Raw genomic sequence first — 26684 nt, 5'->3', positions numbered from 1 at the left:
ATTGCAAGACAAGAGCCTTAAAATAAACAGTCCCCTTTTGTATTTACACCAAATTTTGCAATTAAGTGCAGGATTTGGGTCCAATGTGGTCTATTACACTGTCAAAACTCAATATGGGGGCGGGGGGAGAGAGAAGGGATGCGGACAACTGAAAACGTTTTTAAACTACTAAAGGTATGAATTCTAGGCCATGATGTGCTGGAATAGGCTTTGTTTAGTTGTTAGACTGCTTTTATTAACAAAAAAAAAAAGCATGTTAAAGATTACCTTACAAGCCAGCCATTTGGTAACCCATTAGAACGCTTTAGTAAAATATCTGGAAGACGACGACATTTGAGATTTTTATTTTAAAAAATTTGAACAGCTAAAACAATTACATTCTTTGGATGAAATCCTGGGCTCATGAAAGTCAACAGCAAAACTCCCATTGACTTAAAGGGGAGCAGGATTTCACCCTCAGCTGTAGGCAGAACTGGTTATAAATAATGAGATTTGAATACTTCTTATACTAGACATATTTACTTCTTCCGGCTAAGCTTTGGAGCCTTCTCCAGCCCTTGAATATATTTCCGATGTAGCTGGTATTCCTCTGCAATATAACCAAGAATCCAACTTAAGTATATCCCAGAGCTAGGTTTTATAATCAAAACATTTACCTTTTATAACTGACACCATCCATGTCGGCTCAAACTTACCAAGCAGCAACTTGGCAAGATGGTTGATTTGGTTGCCTTGGATCTGGACCTGGACTCTGTCCTTTGCCCCAGGTAGTGTGTTAATAGTGGCGCTGGCCTGTACTCTTTGCTGGAGAGTGTTGGCAACTAATTGCGGGTCTAGGCCATACAGTTCAAGATTCTTAATAATGGTCACCTGTGGATTTTAGCCATTGTCACAAGAAAATAATCCACAAAGTGAAAATCTACCACCACCTATGTAAGAACAGCAGTTATGACCCTGTCCTGCTTTTCTGATTAGAACTGGGCATTAAGAGTTTCCCCATTAGTATCACATCATAAGCTCATATACAAAATTTCTGATTGATTCAATACAATCTGTTCTAATTTATAACCCCCCCCCCCTCCACCTACATATATACATATAAAAGCACAGCTGGAGACAAAATATCAAAGAATTCCCCCCACAATCAATCATTTGTTTGCACTTAAGCAATGTGATGTGCTTGACAATTTCTATGCCAGGGCGGTGTTAAGAATTTTGACATCTTTAATGCACGCTAATCCTTAGAGTTCTAACCTGCAGGATTGAGTGACAGCCGGTGCTCATTAGCACAGAACTACACCAGAGTCCTGGGCCAAGTTGGAGCACTTTCCCAACTGCCCAGGCTACTATGACCCACCCCCCACAAAGGGCAAGACTGGCTATGCGGAAGCCCTGAACTCCAGCAAGGTCTGTCCTAAAAGTGCTGAACAGCTCCAGCATGGACTAAGATCCAAAGAGGGGTTAATCGTCCACACCTCTTCCCTATCATCTCTCTCTGCCTTTACCTTTTTATTGGATGATCTCTGTGCTATGGTTATGTCGATGGGATCAAGGTTTCCTTTCCTCACAATGGGTTCATGTCCAAAAAACGTCACCTGGTGGTAAGGCTGCAGTTGTTCCAGACACCTGAGAAAGGTATGGCTTGAGTTTAGTTTGTCAGATACAGCAGGATGGACAAGATCTTTTTATTAAATCTGGGATTCCACAGATCTGTAGACCATAAGAGTGATCAAGGGTCTCAAAGTTCTGAGTACATGTTTAAGGCTGTTCTAATATAAATGTAAGGATGTGTTCCAGGATAGATTTATATATTGTGTGTGTATGTACATAGATTGCGTATACGGAACTAGGTTCTGTTAAACTTGCCTTGTGAACACTTATTATCCATTTTTAAATATTACATTTTTAGGTTACTAGTCATTTGCAAGGTGGCAAGAAAAGAAAGAATGGAACTTGCACTTTCTTAGCAGTATCTACTAAACTCATTACAAATTAAGGTTTATTTGTAGGTATTTTTATGTTGACAATAAGGAAGCCACTGCCTACTTCAGGGCTTAGAGTTAGACATGGCTTTGCATCATGTAGTAGTCTAGTTAAGTGCTAACTCTGAATCTTTGCAAATGTTAAAGCAGAGTCAGGAAACAACATTAGTCACCTGCTCAGGAGATCATCCCATTTGAGCTTTGAGATCTCGTCTTGCTCCCATTTATCCAACAGGCAGTCGCACAAGATTGGATTCACCTTTACAAAGCTGTAATAAAACAAGCTGATTAGATGCAGGCCTGGCCCATCTTGTCCCAGAGATGTGAAAATACAGCCTATGTTCTCTATCGAGTATGCCACCATTTATGATTGTTTCCATGACCTGCTTGCAAATAAGGGAGCTGAACCAAATCCACCATAACAGGTGATTAACTTAAAAGCTACACTGGCCTCCACACAAGTCTAGTGCACTTGTGCTGTAGTTTGGTAGTGTAACATGTTAATTTTTTTAATATTCCTTGCTACTCAAACAGATTTTTTCAATAAATTAACTTTTTGCACTGCACTCAGCGTGACTAGTGAAAATAGATGCACAAATAAGATTCACTTCTACTCACTTCTTGTTTGTTTCATCAACCAACTCATTACTCTTTACATAGCTGATGATAATATTTCTCACATCGCTGCTGGAGAGGATGCTGCCTTTCCTATAGAAGGAGGAAATTGTTATTATGTTGCATTAAGAAATCAGATGTTCATATTAACATTTGGTACTTCTAGAGTAGCTTGCAGCCTGATGATCACAGGCTGCCACCACAGGCTGTTTAAATTACAGCATGTTGCTCCAGCCCTGAATCGGGGGCACAACAGTGTCTTAAGTCACCTCCGTCCCCCCGTTGGGCAGCACTACAGCACAGAATCTCACCCCAGAGGGGGTAACAAGGCAGCTGTTTAACAGTACATGACAATTCTTCTCCTCAACTGCTGTGTAGTAAGGTAGAACACACTGTATCCCCTTGAATTTTCAAAGGAACTGACATAAGTAGACTGTAAATACCTGATCTGGAATTTGGCCAGGTCACCTGAGTTATCACACCTATACTGGTAAACAGTGCTAAGGGATTCTCTGGTGACTAAGCATCAGGGCCTCAATTGTTCCTCTCATCCCAATGATGTCACCAGCAACAGCTAAGTACTCCTAGCAGCACGCTCTGACATTGCCTCAATACTGACTGAGGGAAGGTGCTGATGACTTAACTATCACCATTCCCTTTAGCACCTGGCATAGGTCTTCCCTCTACATCTCCTATCTGATTGCTGGCTTAGCAGGACAATTATGCTTTTATCCTATCCTCCTAACACTTACTTGTGTCCCGACTCCTGGAAAAGTGGAGCCATTTTGGTTGAGACGCCATAGAGTGGTATGATTTCAGGAGCATGGTACAGCTGCTCTCCATCTCCACATTTACTCTCTGGGGCAGTTGACACAGCAAAGACTACTTCGGGGACAACAAATGACTTAATGCTGAAATGAAATAGGGAAAATAACAGGGAGCTCAGGTTCACAATAGTTTCCTGGGTGAGGAAGTATTGGTGACTGTTTAGCTCTTACATTAGCCTCCAGCTTCTCAGCAGTGTAATAGTCCTCCCACAACAGACACTCTGACCCACACCCTCTCCCGGCTACACGCTGCTACTGGCACAGGCCTGGCTGATGCACCTGACCCGAGTGTCCTCTGCAGGGTGCCCGATTTTAAGAGCCAGCAGCAATGGTCAGGATTTTAAATCAGGAGGTAAAAAAAGGGTTTGGATTGCACAAGCATCCTGACTTGCCTTGCTAATACCCAGCACAGCCCCTCACCCCTTTCTGGGTCCTAGACTCCAGAACAGTTTCCCAGTTACTTGAAACAGACACGGTTTTAAAGAGAGAGCCAAAGTGGCTTCAGGTACTAACCTGCCCCTAAGTCTCAACGCCAGTTTTGTGGGGTTTACAATTGTATTTTCCTTATTCCTTTTTCAAATTTCTCTCCCTTTTTCTGTATGAAAGACACCCCCCACATAGGTGAAAGTGACTACATGAATTGCTACCAAATACCCGAAGTGTACTAAAGAGGTAGGAACTCCTTTTCCTCTAATCTCTTGCTGTAAAAGGTTTAGGGGGTACTAATAGCAACATCTGTCCATGTGATTAAGAATATCCATATTGACAAGAATACCATCATAGCTGAAGTGCTGCACTCCCTACTAGGTAAAAATAAATCCTCCGAGACACAAGTGTGGCACTTTAAAGTGGACGGAGTTCAGATAGACAACTGGGAAATGACCAGTTTTGAAAGAGTAGGACAGAACAAGAGAGACCAGGAAACATATCAGGGGCAAGTGCTGAATTTCAGTCTGCTAAAGAAATATGCCAAGGCTCAGCTAATTAGAGCGCTGTTCTTGCTTCCCAGCATCAGAGACTGCAGCCCTGTGCTTGGAGGTAAAGAGACTTGGTGAGTTGCAGGTTTGGTCTGTCAGGAGGTCACATGTCTGGGGTTTTAGACCCCTAGACAGGGCAGGTGAGACACCCTGTTTGTTAGCATCTCTGGGAGGAGCATAAGGCTTGAACCCCTGGGTCTTCAATCAGACCCACTGTTTGAAGTCTGAGTAATGCAAAAGGGTGGACCTAAGCAATGACAATTAGTATTTAAATCAGTTGCCAGGTGAACTCCTGAGCAGCAACAGTGAGGGAGAGAGGGTCCTTCTCCTTTGGGGATGGCTCTACACCACAAAGAAACAACTGTGGTGACTGCCTTGGATGTGCTATGTTTTCCTTTCTGACACACACACAAGATTTCTGATGTGTGAAGTACAAGCCAGTGAACACACTGGAGAAGATGCATAGTCTGGAAGTGCAAATTTCAACACTGCATCGCATCCAAGAAAAGAAGACGTTTTAGACAACCTGCATGCAGGGTGTGCAATTCTGCTGTCCACAACTTAATGAGGATGTTGAAAAATTGGAAAGGGTACAGAAAAGAGCCATAAAAATGATTCAAGAACTGCAGAAAATACCTGACAGTGAGAGACTTAGAGCTCAGTCTGTTTAGCTAATCCAAAAGACTAAGAGGTGACTTGATGAGCGTCTCTAAGTACTTTCATGGGGAGAAAATACCAGGTTCTAAAATACCAGGTACTGGTGGAGAAAGGCAGAACAAAAGTTAATGGTTGCCAGCTGAAGCCAGACAAATTCAAACTGGAAATAAGGCACAAATGTTTACCAGGGAGTGATTAGCCACTGGAACAAACTACAAAGGGAAGTGGTGGATTCTCCATCTCTTGAGGTCTTCAAATCAAGACTGGATGAATGCCCTTCTGGAAGGTAGGCTTTAGCCAGACAAGTTATGGAGCTCAATAATGGGATACCTGGGTGAAATTTAATAGCTTGTATTATGCAGGAGGTCAGAATGAAAGAGTTAATGGTCCCTTCTGGCCTTAAACTATCAAAAATCTATAGTAATACCACTTGGTGTGGCTCTTTCATCTAAATATGTCACTTTACAATCAAATCTCACCCTTGTGAAGCAGACATGTTAGATGAGGCTCTGTGCCTCAGTTTCCCCATCTGTAAATTGGGGATGATGTTACTTATCTCCTCTGTAAAGTGCTACATAGGAGCTCGGATAGACCAGTTCACCCACCTCTTGGGTGGACTATTTTACACCACCCCTACATAACAGTTTAGGACAAGTAAAGAATATAAGGGCCATTTAAATGGGGAACTGAGGTACATAGACTAACTACCTGAGGTGAAATTTGGTTGACATCCCTAACTCCTATGAAAAAAGCAGCAAGATCACAACATTTTACATCTCTACCAACTTCAGTGCCATTTATAACAACTTACTCGGAGTGTTTCCAGTCTATATGCACAATACTCTCCACCCCTTTGTTCAGCTCCTTCACTTGTATGATCTTCTGCTGTTGCATGTACTGCAGGAACTTGGAGAGCTGAAGGGGAAACATCAGGCAGAAATAATGGAAAAAGTCAGGTACGTTGAAATTTGTGTTCATGCTGCCAGTGAACCCAAGCCATCCCGTCTCTGCTTTGGGATCTGCACGATCATCTCAGTAAGTAAGTCACAAAACCAACTCCTCAGCTCCATAAATGTAACAAGCCCATGGCAGTATTTTGCATGCTCAGTGCAGTCTAGTGTTGAGAGCAAGACACCATGGGTTCCATTACTGGCTCTGCAACTGATTTGTTTTGTGACCTTCTTAGGGCCACCTACTACTCCCAGCTGACAACATTTTAATTCCTTGCTCTCCCCTATGAGATATCAGCTGCTAAAATCATGGTTAGCAGTGAAGAGGAAAACAGCAGGCTGGTAATCAGAATATCCCAGCGGGGAAGGATCAGCTTGCAGTTAAGGCACTGGGAAGGTACTCAGGAGATCTGGGTTCAAATTCCCACCTCTGTGACAGATGGTGGGTGACCGTGGGCCAATCACCGCTTCTTTGTGCCTCAGTTTCCTGTCTGTAAAACAGTAATAATCAGACTTCCTAAGGGCTTGTCTACACTTGAAATGCTACAGCAGGACAGCTGCAGTGCTTCAGTGTAAACACTGCCTACATCGACTGGCGCAGGTAATCCCACTCCCCGAGAGGCAGTAGCTAAATCAACAGAATAATTCTTTCATCAACCTACTGCTATCTATGCTGGGGATTAGGTCAGTTTAACTACGCCACTCGAGTGTGGATTTTTCATGCTTCTGAGCAACATAGTCAAGCTGACAATTTTCTACTGTAGACCAAGCCTAAATTCCTTGGGGACGATCTCCTAGTCTGTGTATGGACAGTACCTAGCAAAATAGATTCCCAGTTTTGATTGGTGTTCCCCAACACAAAATAGTATAGACAGAGCTAGCAATATTTGATAGACTAACTTGTCCTGAAATCATTTGTATGGGTCCACCAAGGTGATACTGAACAAGTGATGAGAGAAAAGATTACAATACATTTCTTTGGGAAGGGCTTCTTTACAAGGGGGCCTAAGAACTTTATATATATATTTAAAAAAACTGAAACGTAAATATCAAGAAATCTCACCTTCTTGTAGCTTGATTTCTTTATGTCTAATTGTTGTCCTTCTGGGCTACAAACAGATGAAACAATTAAACCTTTAAGTTACAAGAAATAGCTGGAACCAAGGAAAAATATTTGATGTTTAGCAAGATTAACAATAAATGCAGTTTTCAAGAATCTCTGTGCTAAAAGCTTCTTAGTGGTGTGAATATGAATTGCAGGCGAGTAAGTGGATTTAAATGTTGTATTTGAGATAATGGAGTCTGTTTTGAAATCGGCAGAGGCAATGCTGATTATTCCAGTGTGTTAGGTGTAACACCACCAAGAGCATGTCTGTAATATACAGTGGTTTCCTAACTTTTTTCTGCCAAGGACCTGTTGGGCTCTGACCAACCTTCCCAAACCCCTTTCAGTTGTTAGACATAAATTTCATGTTCTTATTATTTTAAAAATATATATTTTTAAAATAGACTCACAAAGGAACCAGAAGTAAGCAGTCTGCAGTTATTACACCCCCCCTATTTTCACTTAAACTACAATTTGTGGTGTAGTCCTGAATGGGCACTACTAGAATGCCCCCACTGGCATGATCTCTCATACATGGTGTGTGCAAGGTCATGGTGCACAGACGGTGCCATTTTGAGAACAAAATGGCATCCTCCATGGAGCAGAAGTGCTGGAACACTGTTCTGACCCCACTGCAGTACTCCTCAAGGGACATACCCGCCCTGCAGAACCCCAGGGGGCCAGCAATCCCCCTTTGGGAACCACTGATAGGGTTTTTAACTTGAATTAATTGCCAATGGCCATTTGAAGAGGGAAATTGAGGGAGACAGTCCAGGGTAGGATGTATAAACTGGTTAGCCAACTTGAGTTGATTGGCAATCAAATTGAATTCTAGTGTAAACATGCACCACAAACACCCGAATTACATGAAAGGCAGCAGCTTCATCCTAAATATCTCACTGTCCCACAGCAATTTCATTCAAACCCACCATGCAAACCCAAGGATGGTCGTCTTACCACATACCAGCATGAGAACATATAGTTGCGCAGGAAGGTGCTGGTCAGTAGAGGGAGCTCTGACTTCTTCACTTTACATTTTAAGGCGTGAAAAAAACATTGATGCAGTAACTCATCTATTCGCTCTGAAGAAACACAAACATTTCTCACAGGCCTCTGTGCAGAAAGGGAGAGCGCACTCACAAGAATTATTTCTCATTCATCTGGACCTTTATGTTTGTATTGATTCCTCTGAGTTTGCACCTTACAACGTTAAATCATTTTGATTTACGCACTACGTTCACCACATCTAAACAGAAAGACTGGAAGCCAGGATCTTGTACATTCTAATCCTAGTGCTAATACCAGCACTCCTCTGTGGCCTTGGGATAGTCACTTAACCTCTCTTGTGCCCAAGGTTTCCCCATCTTGTAAAATAAGGATAATAGTGTTCACCTCCTATTCTCCCCCTCTCCAGGGTTTTATCTAGATTAAAGTAGGAAGATCAAAGGTCTAAGAGTTATTATGAAGTGGAACTGAGTAATTACATAAATCTGTTTTAAATACAATTCCCTTTAACATACCATAGGCCAAATTCTGACTTTTTCACTATGCTTATTGCCTAGCCCTACTACAGCCTGTTAAACAGAGAACCACTTCTCAGACGTCACTCAGGTGGGTTGTTTTCCCTCTGTGAACTTGGGCACACGGAGCCTGCAATCCTTTGAAAAGCACTTTCCCAAAGTGGTTTGTTTGCAGTGCACTGTCGGTGTGGAGTTTACGTACATAGATCATTTTTACAGAGTGCTGCTTCTAGTTTAAGATTCCAAAAATGGCACTCCCGACTAACAAGGAATTAATGTTTTGAGCCCAGAGAGGGACACATTGTAAGAAGTGCTCCAGAAAAGCCTCACACCAGGCAACCTTTGCTCAGGGGAAGCAGCTTTTACAAATATGGGCCTTTGGGCTGAAATTCTCAGTTAAAAAAAAAAGTGTACAGTCAGAGAAGTTTTTCCTTCCCAACGGGATACTGGAATCACTTACATTAGAGACCAGCTTGGCTGCAAAATTATTATTAGCTCCCACTGTAGTTCCATCTTGGGCTCACCTTATCTACCCAAGAAGTAGGTGTCTCTCTTTTTAAGCACTGGAATGGGTTACCTAGGGAGGTGGTGGAATTGCCTTCCTTAGAGGTTTTTAAGGTCAGGCTTGACAAAGCCCTGGCTGGGATGATTTAGTTGGGGATTGGTCCTGCTTTGAGCAGGGGTTGGACTAGATGACCTCCTGAGGTCCCTTCCAACCCTGATATTCTATGATTCTCTTTTTATCACACCCACTTTGGCAACATTTGTGAAGCTCGTCATGCCAAAAAACCTCACTGAATTAGATATATTATCTATACCATGTCATGAACTATGGTACTTGAACACTAAGTTTTCTGCAGCACACTATCACCCAGGGTATCCTTTGAGCATGGAACCTTCGGCGTTGCTCCCACAACAATTACATTTAGCTTAATCCATAAATCTCTCAAAGCACTTTACATCTTTATCCCCATTATACAGATGGGGAAATGGAGATGCAAGGAGAAGTGAATTGCCCACAGTCACATAGTAGGTGAGTGGCAGATCCAGGAATAGAATCCACATCTCCTCTCAATTCAATGCCCTAATCACTTAAACACATCTCATAACACAAGCGGAACCAAAAGAGGGAAGTTTTGGTACTATATTGAAAGACTGTCACGTTGTCAGCTCCAGCAGCTTCAGGCAAAACAGTTCCATAGAGCCCAGACCACACAGCATGCTGAGAACCTTCACCTCACTGAAGTCAAGGAGAATTCAGCCCACCAAGACATGTGCTCAGCAGCTAAGGCATGAGGTGCTACTGAATTGCTTCCTGCCCATCAACTAACAGGCAAATCCCTGGGACTGCCAAGAGATTGAACATAAGAACAGCCATACTGGGCAGACCAAAGGTCCATCTACCGACAGTGGATTCAGAGGCAATGAGCAGAACAGGTAATCAAGCAATCCATCCCGTCACTCATTCCCAGCTTCTGGCAAACGGGCTAGGGACACCATCCCAGCTAATAGCCACTGATGGACCTATTCTCCATGAATTTATCTAATTCTTTTTTTGAACCTTGTTATAGTCTTGGCCTTCACAACATCCTCTAGCAAAGAGTTCCACGGTTGACTGTGCGTTGTGTGAAAAAATACTTCCTTTTCTTTGTTTTAAACCTGCTGCCTGTTAATTTCCTTTGGTGCCCCCTACTTCTTGTGTTATGAGAGTAAATAACACTTCCTTATTTACTTTCTCCACACCGGTCATGATTTTATAGATCTCTATCATCTCCTCCCTTAGTCGTCTCTTTTCCAAGACTGAAAAGTCCCAGTCTTACTAATCTCTCCTCATACAGAAGCCATTCCATATCCCTAATAATTTTTGTTACCCTTTTCTGAACCTTTTCCAGTTCTAATGTATCTTTTTGGAGATGGGGCGACCACATCTGCACGCAGTATTCATGGACTACTCAGTGAGGAAAGGGAGGTGTTTATAGGTCAGCATGGTACCCAAGGAGCCACATTATGCACGCAATGATTTCTGCATGAATGCCCTGGCTCACAGCAGTCACTACGGGGTTTTTCAAAGGATTGCAGGCTGCGTGTCCCTCCACTGTTCAAGAACTGGGCAGCCGCTCTCAGTACAAGCTGAAGTATATGTAAGGCTTGCTATGGCTAGTCAAGTAACGGGAAAACATGGAAATCTAATACACAAGTGACAGCTACATAGATCCACAGACACATAACTTGGTTTCATTTTCATGCTGTAGTACCTTGTGGAGTTCTGCCATCTTCCGTTTCCGGCTGAACCTCGACGATATCTTCAGCCATTTCTGCAGCTCCAGTCTCACCGGGTTCCTCCTCCTCCATCAGCCTTGCACAGCCATCTCCCTCCTGCAGGCTCAAATTGCCAATGTCCATTTGTAGCGACGGGGCAATGCAGAGGTCGCTGTCAGGCTCCCGTCCCTCCTCATCTTTGTCATCATCATCAGTGCTTTCCAACTCCGCAGGCTCTGCTACCAAGGGAGCTATTGTGGGTGGGTAAGACTTGTCTCCAAATCCCCTTTAAAAATAACAAAAAGCATAAAGCAGCTTTATTGATGGTTCTTTACTCTCTTGATACAGGATGGTTCCCCATATAGCTATGAAGCATCCTGTGCTGAAAAGCCTGGCCAGTCCCAGCTGACTGTCACAAAATCACGGAGCTAGAAAAATACAGGGCCATCACGTGAGGAAGGACCCACCACATTCCTAGGTAAGTAAGTTGTTCCCATGGTTAATTACCCTTGCTGTGAGAAGTCTGCACCTTATTTCTAGTCTTAATTTGGCCATTGGGACTCATTCATTTAGCAGACAAAGGCATAGAGTCCTCTATTTTCAGAAATCTCCTCCCCACATAGGTACTTCTAGACTCATCAAGCCACTTCTTATCCTTCTTTTCCATAAGGTAAGTAGGCTGAACTTCTGAAGCCTCTCACTATAAGGCGGGTTTTTCAGCTGATGGGGTTTTTGGTGTTTTGCAGCTACGAGCCAGCCCAAAAGCAGGCCAGTCAGGATCCCACGTCCACTGAGAGGTAACTTGTCACTGCCAAGCCTACAGCACATCATGCTTTTGCTGTCCCCAAATACTCGGTTTTGATTTTTAAAACCCCCTGTGGTGAAACTGGTGCCCATGATAAGCACCAGACTGTTAGTCCTGGAGGCTCAAATCCTCTGTTTATCCACACAACAGGAACAACACAATCAGCAGCAGTGCAAACTTCTCCCACACCATGCCTTAACTCTAATCGGTGGCTTTGTCCTACCAGAGCCGAGAGGGCAGCGGAGTCTCCACGGCTCATTCAGGTCTGGGCCTCCCACCTGTAACTCGGAACAAGGAGGGTGGCTAGTGCCAGGCGGGATGGCGGTTTTGTGATAGGAGTACTTGAACATCAGGGACTGGATTGAGACACACCCATGTCCGATTCATTTCACGTAGGCCAAACAGCCATCCAATGGCATTACATTTTGACCCCAGCTGACCTCAGGCCACGGAGCTCTGAAAACAAGCTAGTGGGACACAGACAGGCTCTTGCAGGGTTCTAATAAGGGAATTCACCCAAAGTACCTCTCTGTGGACACCAGTCAGAGTGAAAGCTATAGCAATCTCCTTCCGCAGTACACACGTTTTATAAGAGAACAGGCTGGGGAGGTGGTTACTGAAAGTCCCAGTAGAGAGTGTTGTCTAGGGAAAATGGGAGTCAAGATCTGGATACACCTTTTCTTTAAATGAAAATCAGAGCAAAAAAGAACTAAATTAAGGCAGAGTAACAATGGGCCAAATTGTTCATGATGCAACTCCATTAAGCTCAAAGAAGTTTCACTAGAGATTTACTTCCAATATCCTGTGTTCATGTGCACATGCACATAAAAGGACATCAGGGCAAACCCCTAACTCCTGCTAGAAGTAGATGTTAAAATTCCCACAGCACATGGAGTAGACCAGACGTCTATTGTTAAGGGGTCATCCAAAATACGCCCTTAAACAGTATCGAACTATGTATCTACACTGCCTCTGCTGGGATCTAAACCTTTGGTCTCTTATACTGACTTAGATGGGACAAATGGGCCCAAAGAGTCAAAGATGTTAACATGACCCAGTCACTAACATTAAGCACTGTTAAATGAGGTTCAGGATTTGGTATATGGAAACCTCAGATTGATTAGTACCACGACACAAACACCATTAAGAATTCTTTTACTCAAGATACAGAAAATAAGGGAAACTAGTTAAAGTATTAAATAAGGCTTTCATTTTAACAACATCCCTTGTTCCCTTTCCCTGGAGAGAGCTTTTAAGGGGGGGAAATCCCCTCTGTCTGATAGTCTCTTAAATGCTATTCAAGATGGTAGCAACTGTCCCTTTGGGGAAAGGAGAAGTTAGTTGAGATGGGTTGTTGCAGCTAGGGTGACGAGATGTCCTGATTTTATAGGGACAGTCCCAATTTTGGGGTCTTTTTCTTATATAGGCTCCTATTACCCCTCACCCCCTGTCCCAATTTTTCACATTTGCTGTCTGGTCACCCTAGTTGCTGCTATTAAAGCCAACTCTTCTTCCTAGAAGACAAAACAACACACACACAAGGGCAGAGAAAACAACAGCACAGATAGAAAATGCAGCCTCTGTCTCTGGTGTTGACTCTCACTTGCAACCTCATTACTGGAGAAACACAGGTCCAGCACCTGGTCTTACCAGCTACTCCAAATCCTAGCAAACCTGTACCAGCATTGGGCTATTTAAGGCATTGCTTTTAGCTGTCTCTTTTTGGTCATAAGCTTACAGCAGTGTTGCAAAATATGCAGTCTTGGCTGACTAAGCCAGACTCTTATTAGACAGAAGGAAAAAAGGAGTGGGATAGAAAAGAGAAGAAATACAGTAGGGAAGGAAAAGGACACATTTTGCAAGGGGATGGAGAATGGCCAAGTTTTGCATCCCAAGTGGTATTCAGGAATTAGCTGGAGCCAGTGGAGGTGGCAGTGGTCACCTGGCTCCCTCTCTGAGCCAGTCTGGTTAGAACATCTCTCATGATTAGAAATCAGGTGGTCTGAGGTCCCAGGAGATGGTGAGGGTGGCAACCAAGATGGCAAAGCTTGCTCCGGTAGCCAATTTATTCTATGCCACATCTCTCTCTTTAAAGACCCAAAAAAGGAGTGGGGGGGTGGAATAGCCCATCCCCTCATGACATTCAACAATTATGCTTAGTTTCTGACACCCCAATTTTGGCTCATTGATTTTTTTGGTTTTAGCTTTTCTTGTTTACCAGGCATGACCTTAACACTGTCCTGATTTATAGCAGTAGCCCTTTTGTCTGGACTAATTCAGCCTGCCTGCCTTGCTTTTGCACCTTTTCCTGTCAACATGTGTGGTTATAGGTTATTGTGGCATTCCATGAACTCTCTCACCTCTCACAGCTGAGCTCACCATTAGGGTAAATTTGTAGGGCCAATTACAACAACAGGTTCCAGGCAGTCTTTCAGACCCAGCACTCACTCATCTCATTTTCTGAGACACACTGTACTCTTGTCTGCAAACTCACCATAAGTGGTCTGTGTAAGCATGCAGCACGGTGAAGCCCTTCCCCTTCATTCTGGCGGCCAACATCTCTGCAGCGGACATGGTAGCGACTCCTACTGCTACCGGGGCTCTGAGAAAACAGTATCAGAATGGGAAATGGCTAAATTTTCATGCTACCTGGAACACATGATTCCTAAGCCACCATAGCACATTCGCTTTCTTTCGCAATGTCCTTGATAATGGAGGCTAATTACTATTCTATGACAGTTTTACACTGAATCTATTCTTGACACTCTGCAATTTCAAGTCATCAGGATATCTTCTATTTTCACCCAGTCCCCTCTAGTATGCAAGGTCTTCTCCCAATACTACCCCACATGAATTGTCACTGGACAGCCACCCTTTCTTAACATAATTGTCTTTCTGCCAGAAGCTGGGATTGGACGACAGGGGATGTATCACTGAAAAGTTGCCCTGATCTATTCATTCCCTCTGAAGCACCTGGTACCAGCCACAGTCAGAAGCAGGGTGGATAAAAATCAATGATTTTTTTAAAATATTAAAAAAAAAAAAAAAAAAGATTGTTTTGATAAAATGCTTTTTGAGGAAAAAACCTATCTAAAGATAGTTTTAATTAAGATACATTATAGCTCAAAGATATCTCATCATGGAATAGGGATTATAAATTCTAATTCTATAGTATGAGACAATAATTCATGTAATGTTTAAGAAAAGTTTTGTAAATGAGTTCCAATAGTTCACAGATTAGGGACCCATTCTTATGGGGTTCCAGGGGCTTCTGTATAGATTTAGGTTAATCTTTCTATCTACCCAATGGGACTCAGTGCTCAGTCTAGAAGATACTATCAGAGATGGTTAGTTTTGCAGTTCTCAAACTGTGGATTTGTGTCTCCAGAGATAACATGCTTGTTAACAGCAAAAATGGTCGTTGGGGTTTCTTTTAATTTCATTTAACTATTTTCGTTTAAAAACAATTTTAACAAAAACATGATTTAAAAAAACTTGAATATTTAACTAAATTCAAACATTCATATGTTTGTTTTGTTAAATTAGGATGTTTGCTGTTGAAGAAAAAAATCCAGAATACATAACATTGTTGTTTTAGTTAAATAAAACAATGTAAATGTCTGTCTGGTGATGTTCTCCCCCTAATATAGCATGGCAAGAAAATCTTCCAAATATTAATGATTAACCTGTTGAATTTGAGACAGTTCACCTCCCAATGACTTCATAAATATCTGCTACAATTACCTTTGGTAAATGAAATAACCAAACAATCATTCATTTTCTGATATAGCTGTAAAACTAGTGTGAAAAGTTTTCAAAATAAATCACTTAAAAATGTATAGTGTGTACCTTCTAAAAATGAAACAGACATCTATCTCTGAGTTGTGAAGAATATGTATTAAGGTTATAATCACCACCAAGAATGCACTTTTATGTAGAAATCCATGATTAAATCGAGTCTTCCTGACTAGTGATTTAAATCAATTTGATTTAAATCAAATCCACCCTGATCAGAAGACAGGATACCAGGTTAAACAGACAATTGGTCTGACCCAGAATGGCCATTCTTATGTACTGGGTGAGCCAGCTACTTACCTGCCTTTCTCCTTAGGAGGAGACTAATTTACAGGGTTGTGAAGAGCACTCAAAACAACATTTGGAAAAAAGCTTTCACAAAACAAACCCACCCCAACAACAGTGGTAAATTCTGTGGTCCCTGCCCCCCATACTTCAGAGGACAAATTAGCCCATTTCCAAGAGAAAAACTGAGCAGAATTTCATTGTTTTGTTAAAAATACTCCTATTTCAAAACACAACCCTCGACATTGAAGAAAAATCTTATATTTATTTGAACGTTGTGCATTTTAGGATTCAAAACCATCCAATTTGCAAAATTTTCCACCAAAAGTGAAATCTGTAGGATACTAATGATTATGCCACAGCAAAATTGCAAATATTTTTTGCAGAATTTCCCAACATCAGAGTCTGCCTTCATATGTTGTTTCTCCTAATCCCTCTCAAAATCCTCACAAAAATGCAACTTTTCTTCCCTCATGGTAAGAGAAACTATAGATAAATTGAGGAGTACTTGTGGCATCTTAGAGACTCACAAATTTATTTGGGCATAAGCTTTCGTGGGCTAAAACCCATGCATGCATCCGATGAAGTGGGTTTTAGCCCACAAAAGCCTATGCCCAAATAAATTTTAGTCTCTAAGGTGCCACAAGTACTCCTCATTCTTTTTGCTGATACAGACTAACACGGCTACCCCTCTGAAACCTATATATAAATTGTACCTGTTTCCAACCAGGGTGATGGCACAGAGAGTGCCCTGCTGTACCTGAGGAAGACCACAAGATGGCACCATAACTCCTGGCAGCATTAGATCTGAGATAAAACAGTAAAGAGCCATTAGCATCCTCTCTGCTTTACAGTTGCAAGCCAGTGACTACCCAGCCACCTCTTCTACCCCCAGCTAGGGTGACCAGATGTCCCGATTTTGGGGTCTTTTTCTTATATAAGCTCTTATTACCCCCCACCCCCGTCCCGGTTTTTCACACTTGCTGTCTGGTCACCCTACCCCCAGCCCTTCTGTTATTCAGCAAAAATACAACCCTGGTAACAGCCGAGCACATGCCAGGTAAAACACAATCTCCTGTGTGCCTGCTATCGAGTTAAGAATACTTTCCAGTTTCCTTCCAGAATTGGGTGGGATAACTGGCCTGATTCAGGGGGATCCCAAGGGACACAAGAAACAGCTGCGTGTCTGCTCAGCAACGGGTAATGTCAGGGTCAAAGGGACTGTTAGGAGAAAGAGGTGAACTCTATGTAAAGGACCAACTGAGAAACTTGGCAGTAAGTTTGTTTGCTACCAAGAGGGAAACTAGTCCTGTCCCACCTCCTTTCTAGCAGAAGACCATGGCTTCCTTCCAGCCATTTTTCTTGTCTCAGAAGGACATTTTCTAGTCTGATTCGTTACATTTCAGTGCAGGGTGGAAATCAAGCATCTTCCTTAAAATACAGTCCTAACATATCTGTGGTATTTGCACTAAGCAGGTTGATTTTTCATTTCTCTACAAATAACATCACTTCCCTTTTGTGACACACAGGAAAATAGGATTTTCAGAGAACTACAAGGTGAATGATTTGCCCAAGTTCTCAAAGCACATCAGCGGAAGAGCATGGAATTAAAAGCCAGGAGTCCTGACTCTCAGACCTTCCTGTTCTATCTCACTAGACCACACTCCTCTAGAGCCCCGGAGGCCCGCCTTCCAGGCTCCGGCCCTAACCCTTAGAATGCACCAAACAATTCCGCGAAGCAATGGCAGAGGCTGTTAGAAAATCTGCCACATGCCACTTACCTTTAAGGCTCAGAGCCAAGACAATTTTCATTGAGGTGCTTTAAATATTGATTGGCAGGATCAACTAAAACCGAAACTATACAAGCAAGCCAGAAGCCAGTAGCATAAAATAAGAACTGCAGCCACTACCTAGGTTACTTACACTTGAAAATATTTCACCCTTCTATACACAATCTAAACAGTAGGGATGGGGAGGGAGGACCTACAAAACCAGCTTACCATCCTATTAAAATATAAGCAACACACAGAATTCAAACTGGAACAGGTACAGAGAAGGGCTACTAGGATGATCCGAGGAATGGAAAACCTGTCTTATGAAAGGAGACTCAAAGAGCTTGGCTTGTTTAGCCTAACCAAAAGAAGGCTGGGGGGAGATATGATTGCTCTTTATAAATATATCAGAGGGATAAATATCAGGGAAGGAGAGGAATTATTTAAGCTTAGTACCAGTGTGGACACAAGAACAAATGGATATAAACTGGACGTTAGGAAGTTTAGACTTGAAATTAGACAAAGGTTTCTAACCATCAGAGGAGTGAAGTTCTGGAACAGCCTTCCAAGGGGAGTAGGGGGGGCAAAAGACATATCTGGCTTCAAGCAGGGCCGGCTTTAGCAGGTGTGGGGCCCCATGCTGGGACGCGAATTGTCTCGCGCCCCCCTCTGCCCCAACTCCGCCCTCTCCCTGCCCCATTGGATCCCTCCCCAAATCCCCGCCCTGGTCCCGTGTCTTCTCCAAGCATGCTGCATTCCTTCTCCTCACCCCTCCCTCCCAGGCTTGCGCTGATCAACTGTATGGCAGCGCAAGCACTGGAGGGAGGGGGGACAAGCAGAACGCGGCTTTTTTTTTTTTTTTTCCTCCCTGCTCTGCTGGCAACCCCGGACATTGCGGGGCTCTCTTAGGCACGGGGCCCCATTCCGGGGAATCAGCCGAATTGGCTTAAAGCCGGCCCTGGCTTCAAGACTAAGCTTGATAATTTTATGGAGGGGATGGTATGATGGGATAGCCTAATTCTGGCAATTAATTGAGCTTTGATTATTAGCAAGTAAATATGCCCAATGGTCTGTGATGGGATGTTAGATGAGGTGGGATCTGAGTTTTTACAGAGAATTCTTTCCTGGGTGCTGGCTGGTGAGTCTTGTCCACATGCTCAGGGTTTAACTGATCGCCATATTTGGGGTCAGGAAGGAATTTTCCTCCAGGGGAGATTGGCAGAGGGCCTGGAGGTTTTTCGCCTTCCTCTGCAGCATGGGGTACGGGTCACTTGCTGGAGGATTCTCTGCACCTTGAGGTCTTTAAACCACGATTTGAGGACTTCAATAACTCAGACATAGGTTAGGGGTTTGTTACAGGAGTGGGTGGGTGAGATTCTGTGGCCTGCATTGTGCAGGAGGTCAGACTAGATGATCATAATGGTCCCTTCTGACCTTAAAGTCTATGAATCCAGAAGAGGCCCATAGGCCCAGATCCAGAAAAGGTATTTAAGTTCCTAACTTCTGTTGAAATCAACGGAAGTCAAGAGCCTAAATACCTTTGTGGATCTGGATCACAGCCTCTTATCTAAAACAATCCTGCTGACAAAGCCAAAGCTACTTTAAATCATGTGCACTGTACAGAGTATTTTCCATATGGAAGACAATTCCCTTCCCCTAATACATCTGAGCTGGCTCCTCGTCATGGATTCAAAGGTAAAGCCCTCCACCAAAAGCTTCTAATTCTGCACACCGACGCTGCAAATGCTGCAAGAAAACAGGGCTCTGACACTCTGCCAGGAGCCCATCCAGTACATTACTGTTAAAAGGCTTCATTCAGCCTGGTTGTTAAATTAAATTAGCCAAAGCAGGAAAGCTTTGGGCAGCTAAACCGAGCCCATATTTTTAAAATAAGGGCATGGGAAAAGGAGAGGGAGGAATAAAGGAGTGTGTTTCCAGCTAACCTTTTTCTCTTTCAGCCTCCTAGTAGGTTCTAGCTTCTTCTACAAGTCAGTGCAAGCCCCTTAGTGTACTGCCCTCTGAGAGTACAGAGGTGATTACCGAATTAGCCCCAGCTGGGCCAGCCCTGCTACCCTGACAATGCCTGCACTGAGGTCAGCTGTGACCTTTCCTCTGCACAGAGACACAGTGTTAACCCTCTCTTTGCCAAATACACCATTGTAACATTCCCCTCCTAGGTTACAAGGGTTGCCTGCCTCAGATATTGGCCACGGATGGAGGCAAGGAGCAGGGCTCGACAGCTGCGTGGTCTGATCTGAGTAGACACTTCGGATTATTGCAGGCCCCTCGCTCCCCAGCATCATGGATTTTTATACACACACAGAAGCAAACACTTTTTTTCTCCCATTTGCTGCTACAACAGCTTTCATCAAATCTAACACTGCGATATGCATCCAACCCTGGCTCCCAAACTGGGAGTGATTTGTGAAATTCCTGGGCAAGGGAAGGAGCCACACAACGGTCTGAGCGCTGCAGGATGAAATAAGCAGCATGTCAGAACATATCTAGCAAATGATAAAGGCAAAAAACACCTGGCTGGATGCTTAGAGCCACATGAAGAGATAATACAGAGTGGCCCTGCCTTGGCTTTACCACAACAGTTGGCTCCCTGCTGCAAAGTCTCACGCCCTTTCCAGAGGCTTCTACGTCATTGTCTCTCTGCCCCTCCCCTCTATGATGGCTACTGTCTCCAGGGCCACCCTCTCATCTTTGGCTCTGGCTCAGAGGTCAGTTGAGGCCACCTGGTTGCCAAGGGAGACCAGTGACCTGAACCCCACTTTAATCAGCCTCCCTCTCCTACCAACAGGACCTTCTCCATGTAAACTAAGTCACTGCGGGTCAGTGGCTAGGCCCACTCCTCAGCTGTCTATCTCTGTGCCAGGCCACAGGACCAGGGGCTGCTTTCCACACAGGGCCCTCAGCTAGAAAGCAGCAGGCAGCCAAAGCAGAGGGCCTCAAGTGCCACTGCAGCCCTACTTCCACCTGAGGCAGGTTATGTGGGGGGAGAAAGGCAGCCCACTTCTAGACACACATCCCCACACACGCTGAGAAGACAGCGTTCAGATTCTGATCAGGTTTAGGCTTGCTGTTTAGGTTTGAGGTCAAGCCAGGAGTAAGGTTTGAGGTGTCACAGCTCTCATGAGCAGTTATGAGATTTCAGCACCAAGGATTTGAACATAACCCCCACATGACATACACAATCCAAAATGTAGGGGGTGGGGGATCAGCTCTGAGACTGCAGCTGGGGCCCATCTCTACTAAACACACACAGTGGCATCTTATTATCCTGAATGTGGATAGAGATGCCCCTTAAAGCAAAGCAAAATGAAAGCAGCTAAATTGAGTTGCCCTGTGAAAGTTAATCACAACAAACGCTACAGAATGAGGAAACAAGTACTTCTAGTGTCCCAGTTAATGGCTGTAAATCAATATCTTTCTAACCAATGCATGAGGAGCAACAACAGGTAAAATTCCAACTCTAGCGCCATCTGATGGGAAGGGTCAATGCATTTGAACAGATTGGACCTATATATTATATTTAGTTCACAAACTGTATTTGTGGCTAATTGGTTTTCCTTTTTAAGGAGACAAAAAAAAAAACAGCCACCCCACACTTTCAGTGCATCCTTGTGAACAGTGAGTTTCTGCTTTTTTTTTTTTTTAAATAAATCTTAAAATCTTGTCCTGCACTAGAAAAATTAGCTTAAAAAAAATAAAGATCCAGAAGAATGAATTTCCCAAGGCAACTGACACATGTATCGCAAAGTAATGAGTTTTGATTCTCTTACCTGCTCCTCCTGCTAGTCTCTGCAGCACAGGGGGCCATGTTGAGAATGCTGGAAGAAGATCTGGATAGGACCACAGAGTATAAACTGTCCAAAAGAAAACGGATTTTAAAAACATGGCATTACAGATGTCTCTAGCTGTTGCTTCTCGCCATCTTCAAGCCCCTGTAATACAATTACAGCAGCACATCCTTGACTGTAACTAGCCAGCTATTTCTCTCACATGGATGGTCAACAAATCAGGCTGCACAGCCCAGCAGCATCAAAACAACAAGCCAGTAGATACTCACAACGAACAAACTAAAATGCTAATGTTTCAGTTTCAAGCTTCCAATGGATTTTAATAAAGGATGGATAGATGATCTATGGCTATCTTGACACTGTCTTCTTTAAATCAAGGATGCTTTGACCTGAATTGTTATGATAACATGGGAGAGTCACTGAGCGGGCAGAGAAAAATGATGGAACAGCATATTGTACCAGGGCAATTCAGTCTTTCACGCACAGAATTCCACATAAAGAAGGTTGAACTTCATACTCACGGCAGTTGTGTCTTACAGTAAGTGGGCCAGAAAGGAAGGATGGTCCAGCAGTTAGGGCAATAGCCCAGGATCTGGGAGACCTGGGTTTAAGTCCCTGTTCCACCCCAGACTTCCTGTGTGATCCTGGGCAAGTCACCTCTCTGTGCCTCAGTTTCCTATCTGTACGATAGGGGATAATACTGCCCTACATCACAAGGGTATTGTAAGGATAAATACATTAAAGAATGTGAGGTGCTCAGATACTACAGTAATGATGTGTACAAGTACCTTGAATAGATGGGCATGCACAGAACTTGTAGGAGAGTTTTATGTCCGAGAGGCAGGAGGGGTTGGGAAAGATATTCTATTTCATGACTCATACCTGTTGGATATAGGGTTTTCTCCAGTTCAAAAAGGACCGGGTTCCTGTTGTTGGCATAGACCGTGACCGCATCCCCTTTGTGAGCATACAGTTTGACTACATTGAGTTCTTCTCTGTTTGGAACAAGTTCTGACAGCTGTTCACTGCTGAGGGCGGGAAAAGCTGCTGCAACATCAGTTCGCAGTTTCCTCCTGTAAAGACAAATTTGTGCTGAGCAAAAGTAAGGTTTTTTGTTTTTTTTTAATTTAAATTTTTTAAAGGACAGGGTACAGGCAGAGACTAGTCATGTCTAAGGAGACATGGGCTCAGGTGGGATCCTAGCTATGCAGTGGTTCTCAACCAGGGGTACGTGTACCCCTGGGGGTACACAGAGGTCTTCCAGGAGGTACATCAACTCATCTAGATATTTGCCTAGTTGACAACAGGCTACATAAAAAGCACTAGCGAAGTCCCTACAAACTAAAATTGCATACAGACAAAATGAGAACGTAAGACATTTTCAGTAACTCTGCTGTGACACTTTTGTATGTTCATGTCTGATTTTGTAAGCAAGTAGTTTTTAAGTGAGGTGAAACTTGGGGGTACTCAAGACAAATCAGACTCCTGAAAGGATTACAGTAGTCTGGAAAGGTTGAGAACCACTGTGTTCGAGGCAGTTAGCTATCAGTTCATTTCTTATGTCTCATTCATGGCACTAGGCAGCAGCAGCAGCAAGATGGCAGACACGCAGCAGCACTGCTCTAGCGACTGCAGGATCCACTCCCTCTGCTCGCCCCCCAGTTCCGTTCACATTTTGCTTCATGCTCATTCACGCCACGTGCCATCTGTTTTGCAGGCTGAAGCCCTTCGTCAACAGTCACAAACAACATACAACTCTACATCTGCAAAGCTGCTAGTAAAAATGCATCTATCTGAAGATGGAGGGCCTGATTCGCTGTTGTCGTGAAACTTTGTGGGGTCACTCACTCCAGCACAAAGTGGGTGTAAAACATGAGCAAATCAGACTGGTAGAATTCTACACTCACTTTGCATGGGTGTAAGTGACAACACGAATGTACACAGCAATAGTGAACTGGGACCCCAAGCCTTCTTTCGGGTAAAGGCCATTGGTTAACTTAGGCTATGTCTTCACTGCTAAAAAGGTATGTGTTTACTGCAAGATAGCTCACTCAAGACAGGTTTCAGAGGGGTAGCCGTGTTAGCCTGTATCAGCAAAAACAAGGAGGAATCCTTGTAGCACCTTAGAGACTAACACATTTATTTGGGCATAAGCTTTTGTAGGCTATAACCCATTTCATCAGATGCATGGAGTGGAAAATACAGTAGGCAGGTATAAACATACAGCACATAAGATGGAAGTTGCCTTACCAAGTGCGGGGTCAGTGCTAACGAGGCCAATTCAATTAGGGTGGATGTGGCCCATTTCCAACAGTTGACAAGAAGGTGCGAGTATCAACAGAGGGAAAATTATTTTTTGTAGTGACCCAGCCACTCCCTGTCTTTATTCAGGCCTAATTTGATGGTGTCAAGTTCGCAAATTAATTGCAGTTCTGCCGTTTCTCGTTGAAGTCTGTTTTTGAAGTTTTTTTGTTGAAGAATGGCCATTTCAATCTGTTATTGAGCATCCAGGGAGACTGAAGTGCTCTCCTACTGGTTTTTGAATGTTACAATTCTTGATGTCAGATTTCTGTCCATTTATTCTTTTGCATAGAAGCTGTCCGGTTTGGCCAATGTACATGGCAGAGGGGCATTGCTGGCACACGATGGTATATATCACATTGGTAGATGTGCAAGTGAACAAGCCCCTGATGGTGTGGCTGATGTGGTTATATCCTATGATGGTGTCTAAGGCAACTCTCATCTTTTCATGGGCTGTATATTTATACCTGCCTACTGTATTTTCCACTCCATGCATCTGATGAAATGGGTTCTAGCCCACAAAAAGTTTATGCCCAAATAAATTTGTTAGTCTCTAAGGTGCCACAAGGACTCCTTGTTGTTTTAACTCAAGACAGTTACCTCAATGTAAAATCCTAGCAGAGACAAGGCCTGGGTAGTACTCGATGTCATCCCCTTGCCTCCCACCTGATAAGTTATTGACGTAAAAACATGTTTTAAATTTTATTTTGCTACAAAGGCATCTTCAGTTAAACACTAGTACTGACCGAAGTTAGTGAATGCTAGCTTTGTGCTGCAAGGCCCTTAGTGGACTTGGTTTGTATTATTACAAATATGTAAAGTATGTGGTCCCAGGCTAGTATGGGGACAAGGTAATATCTTTTATTGGACCAACTTCTGCAGAGTTCTGTGTAAACTCAAAAGCTTGTCTCTTACCAGCAGCAGTTGGTCCAATAAAATATATTACCTCACCCATCTTGTGTTTCAAATATTTTAAGTGTTAATATGTTCACTGCAGCATTACACAAAATATTACAAATAGACTTCCACAAGCTAGCAGAAATATGGTAAGGAAGGTTTTCCTGCTAAAAGAAAGAAAGCCTTCAAAATTTGCCTCACAACATGACTCAGACTGCCACATTATTTAAAGCCCATCTGTTTCAAAGCTACTGTGGAACCTGTCCTTGGGTGCATTCCATCTGGCAACGCTTTTATACCAACGCTACAGAAAAAGAATTCACAGCCTAGCTTCACTTATTTGGAAGGAGATACATTGCCGATTCTCAGGAATGGCATTTAAGAAATAATAATAAAAAAAGCCTCCCCCTCTTGTGATGCAGGATATTGCTGTCTGCTCTTCAGCAAGATGTAAAATCTGACTCATGCCTCTTAGAAATCGCTCCTATTCAAGCTTGTAAAAGCTTGTGACTGTGTGCCTGCCTTAACCAGACAGAGCAGGAGGAGGTAAAACATGCTAGCTACCCTAAAAATCTCACCGTGGGCCTGGAGTGAAATTAACATAACTCACTCACCTATCAGACCCTTTGATGGCAGTGTTGGATTTCACCCTGAAGGACTTGGAAAACATGATCCACTCCAAAGGGGAGGCTTCACGCCCCTCCTTCGGCTCTGCCCCAGCCGTGCAGGTAGGATGCTAGAAAGGCGAAAGCATGAGTTAAGCCCCAGGATTGCAGCGCTCCTGCTTCATTGCATGGGAGCAGCCATGTTGCAGTCCTGCAGCAAAAAGAGCCCGTGTGGCAACACGTAGCTGCTTTCTGCTGCTTCCTCTGCAATGGCCAAGCTGTCTAATGCCTGCTGGGCGAGGGAGGCTGATCCTGCCAACGCATACACACGCGTGAGTAACTTTGCTACTGAAGTCAATGGGACCGCTGCCGTAAGTAAATTACTCATGAGTGCAAAGATGATTGCAGCCCAGTTAAGTTTGCAGACAGCAAAACATTTGGAAGATGCATCACAGAACCAGGCTGCTGCTGTTGCTGGAGTGGCAGGAAGAAATCAGCTTCCCAGTATTCCCAGCCCTCGTGGAAGGGGCTAGGGGGAGGAGCTGCGAAATGTGAACACGTGTCTGACTCTGGAGACAGCTGGTAACAATATAAGCTTGACGAGGTATCAACTGCCCCATCCTGGAACACACCCTCAGGAGGGGTGGCTTGTGCTTTGGGGTCCTGATTGCCTGGCCCTTCCAGCTCTAGGCCGCCCTGCCAAAATCTCACTCCTTTGGAGGGATAGTCCCTCATTTTAGATTCTCACTTTACAAAGTGTAGGTCTTTGAACAAAATTTTCCTAACCTTTGCTAAAAATAAACCTTACAAAACCACTTAATCATTCTCACCCAGTTTGCATTTTACTTAGCGTGGATAGAGATTTTTTGTACTTGCCCCTTGCAAAGAGTGCGGTCACATAGCTTTCTGTCTCTCACTTTTGATTAATTGCCTGACCTCCAGCCAGAGGTCTCCAAACACCTTCCCCTGCAATGCTACATGTCCCATCCTGTATACAATAATATTTCATGTATGTGTGTATGCATGTCTTTGTTAAAGAGTGTTATTTCCCCGCCTCCCCTTCTTTATAGTGAATATTACTCACAGGTTCTCAAGTCGGGAGCTGCAGTGATTGTCTTGCAAACACTGCAGGGGGGTGTTTAAATCAAACCAAAAATATTTTCATTTAAATCTATATAAACATTTCTAATAAAACAGAATAGACAGAGCGAGCACAGCATGAGCATGTGGGAAGCCTGGCCTGCTGCTGTCATGGCTGTCCCCTTACTCTGATAAACAGAGGACTTCAGAGCAGTCAATTCAGCTATTGTAAGAAGCGCTAAGAAGGCCTCAATCCTGCAATAGGATGCATGCAAGTGGACCTGTGTCAATGAGGATTTACATCAATAAGACGCTGCACTGGCCTGTCTGAATGGATCCAATTGCAGGACCAGGGTCTAAATTACGTCTCTCTTCTGATATCTGGCTAGAAAACAAGAGAAGCGGAGCCCCAGGCATACCAAGCAAGAAGATGCAGCAATTTCAAG

At 43.6% G+C, this 26684-nt stretch overlaps 1 protein-coding gene across 2 annotated transcripts; it reads right to left on the bottom strand.

Annotated features, from left to right (window-relative positions):
* Positions 1–328: 328 nt before the first annotated feature.
* On the bottom strand, positions 329–25683 carry EIF2D (eukaryotic translation initiation factor 2D). 2 transcript variants are annotated; one of them, XM_005306444.4, is made up of 15 exons: positions 25168–25683; positions 22238–22428; positions 21338–21421; positions 16494–16584; positions 14192–14299; positions 10889–11178; positions 8078–8195; positions 7072–7117; positions 5870–5973; positions 3350–3508; positions 2601–2690; positions 2156–2251; positions 1506–1626; positions 696–870; positions 329–589 (listed from the first exon to the last, which is right to left on the bottom strand). In XM_005306444.4, the coding sequence occupies exons 1-15, from the start codon at positions 25221–25223 to the stop codon at positions 519–521; spliced, it is 1800 nt and encodes a 599-aa protein (XP_005306501.2). In that variant the 5' UTR covers positions 25224–25683; the 3' UTR covers positions 329–518. The 2 variants fall into 2 exon arrangements, with proteins under 2 accessions (XP_005306501.2, XP_065450666.1); XM_065594594.1 differs by lacking the exons at positions 21338–21421; positions 22238–22428; positions 25168–25683 and adding an exon at positions 19493–19520.
* Between the last annotated feature and the right edge of the window lie 1001 nt (positions 25684–26684).

This window comes from Chrysemys picta, chromosome 4 (genome assembly GCF_011386835.1).
Source record: "Chrysemys picta bellii isolate R12L10 chromosome 4, ASM1138683v2, whole genome shotgun sequence".
Classification (NCBI taxonomy): Eukaryota; Metazoa; Chordata; order Testudines; family Emydidae; genus Chrysemys; species Chrysemys picta.
The sequence above is the reverse complement of the archived record's forward strand: the minus strand, read 5'-3'. Positions and strand labels throughout refer to the sequence as shown.

Coding starts and splice junctions, on each gene's coding strand:
- EIF2D (XM_005306444.4), bottom strand. CDS start 25,223: ATGTTTTCCAAGTCCTTCAGGGTGAAATCCAACACTGCCATCAAAGGG. Junction 3,509..5,869: donor ATAGACTGGAAACACTCCGA/GTAAGTTGTTAT, acceptor ATTTCATTTCAG/CATTAAGTCATTTGTTGTCC. Junction 2,691..3,349: donor TTCCAGGAGTCGGGACACAA/GTAAGTGTTAGG, acceptor CTCCTTCTATAG/GAAAGGCAGCATCCTCTCCA.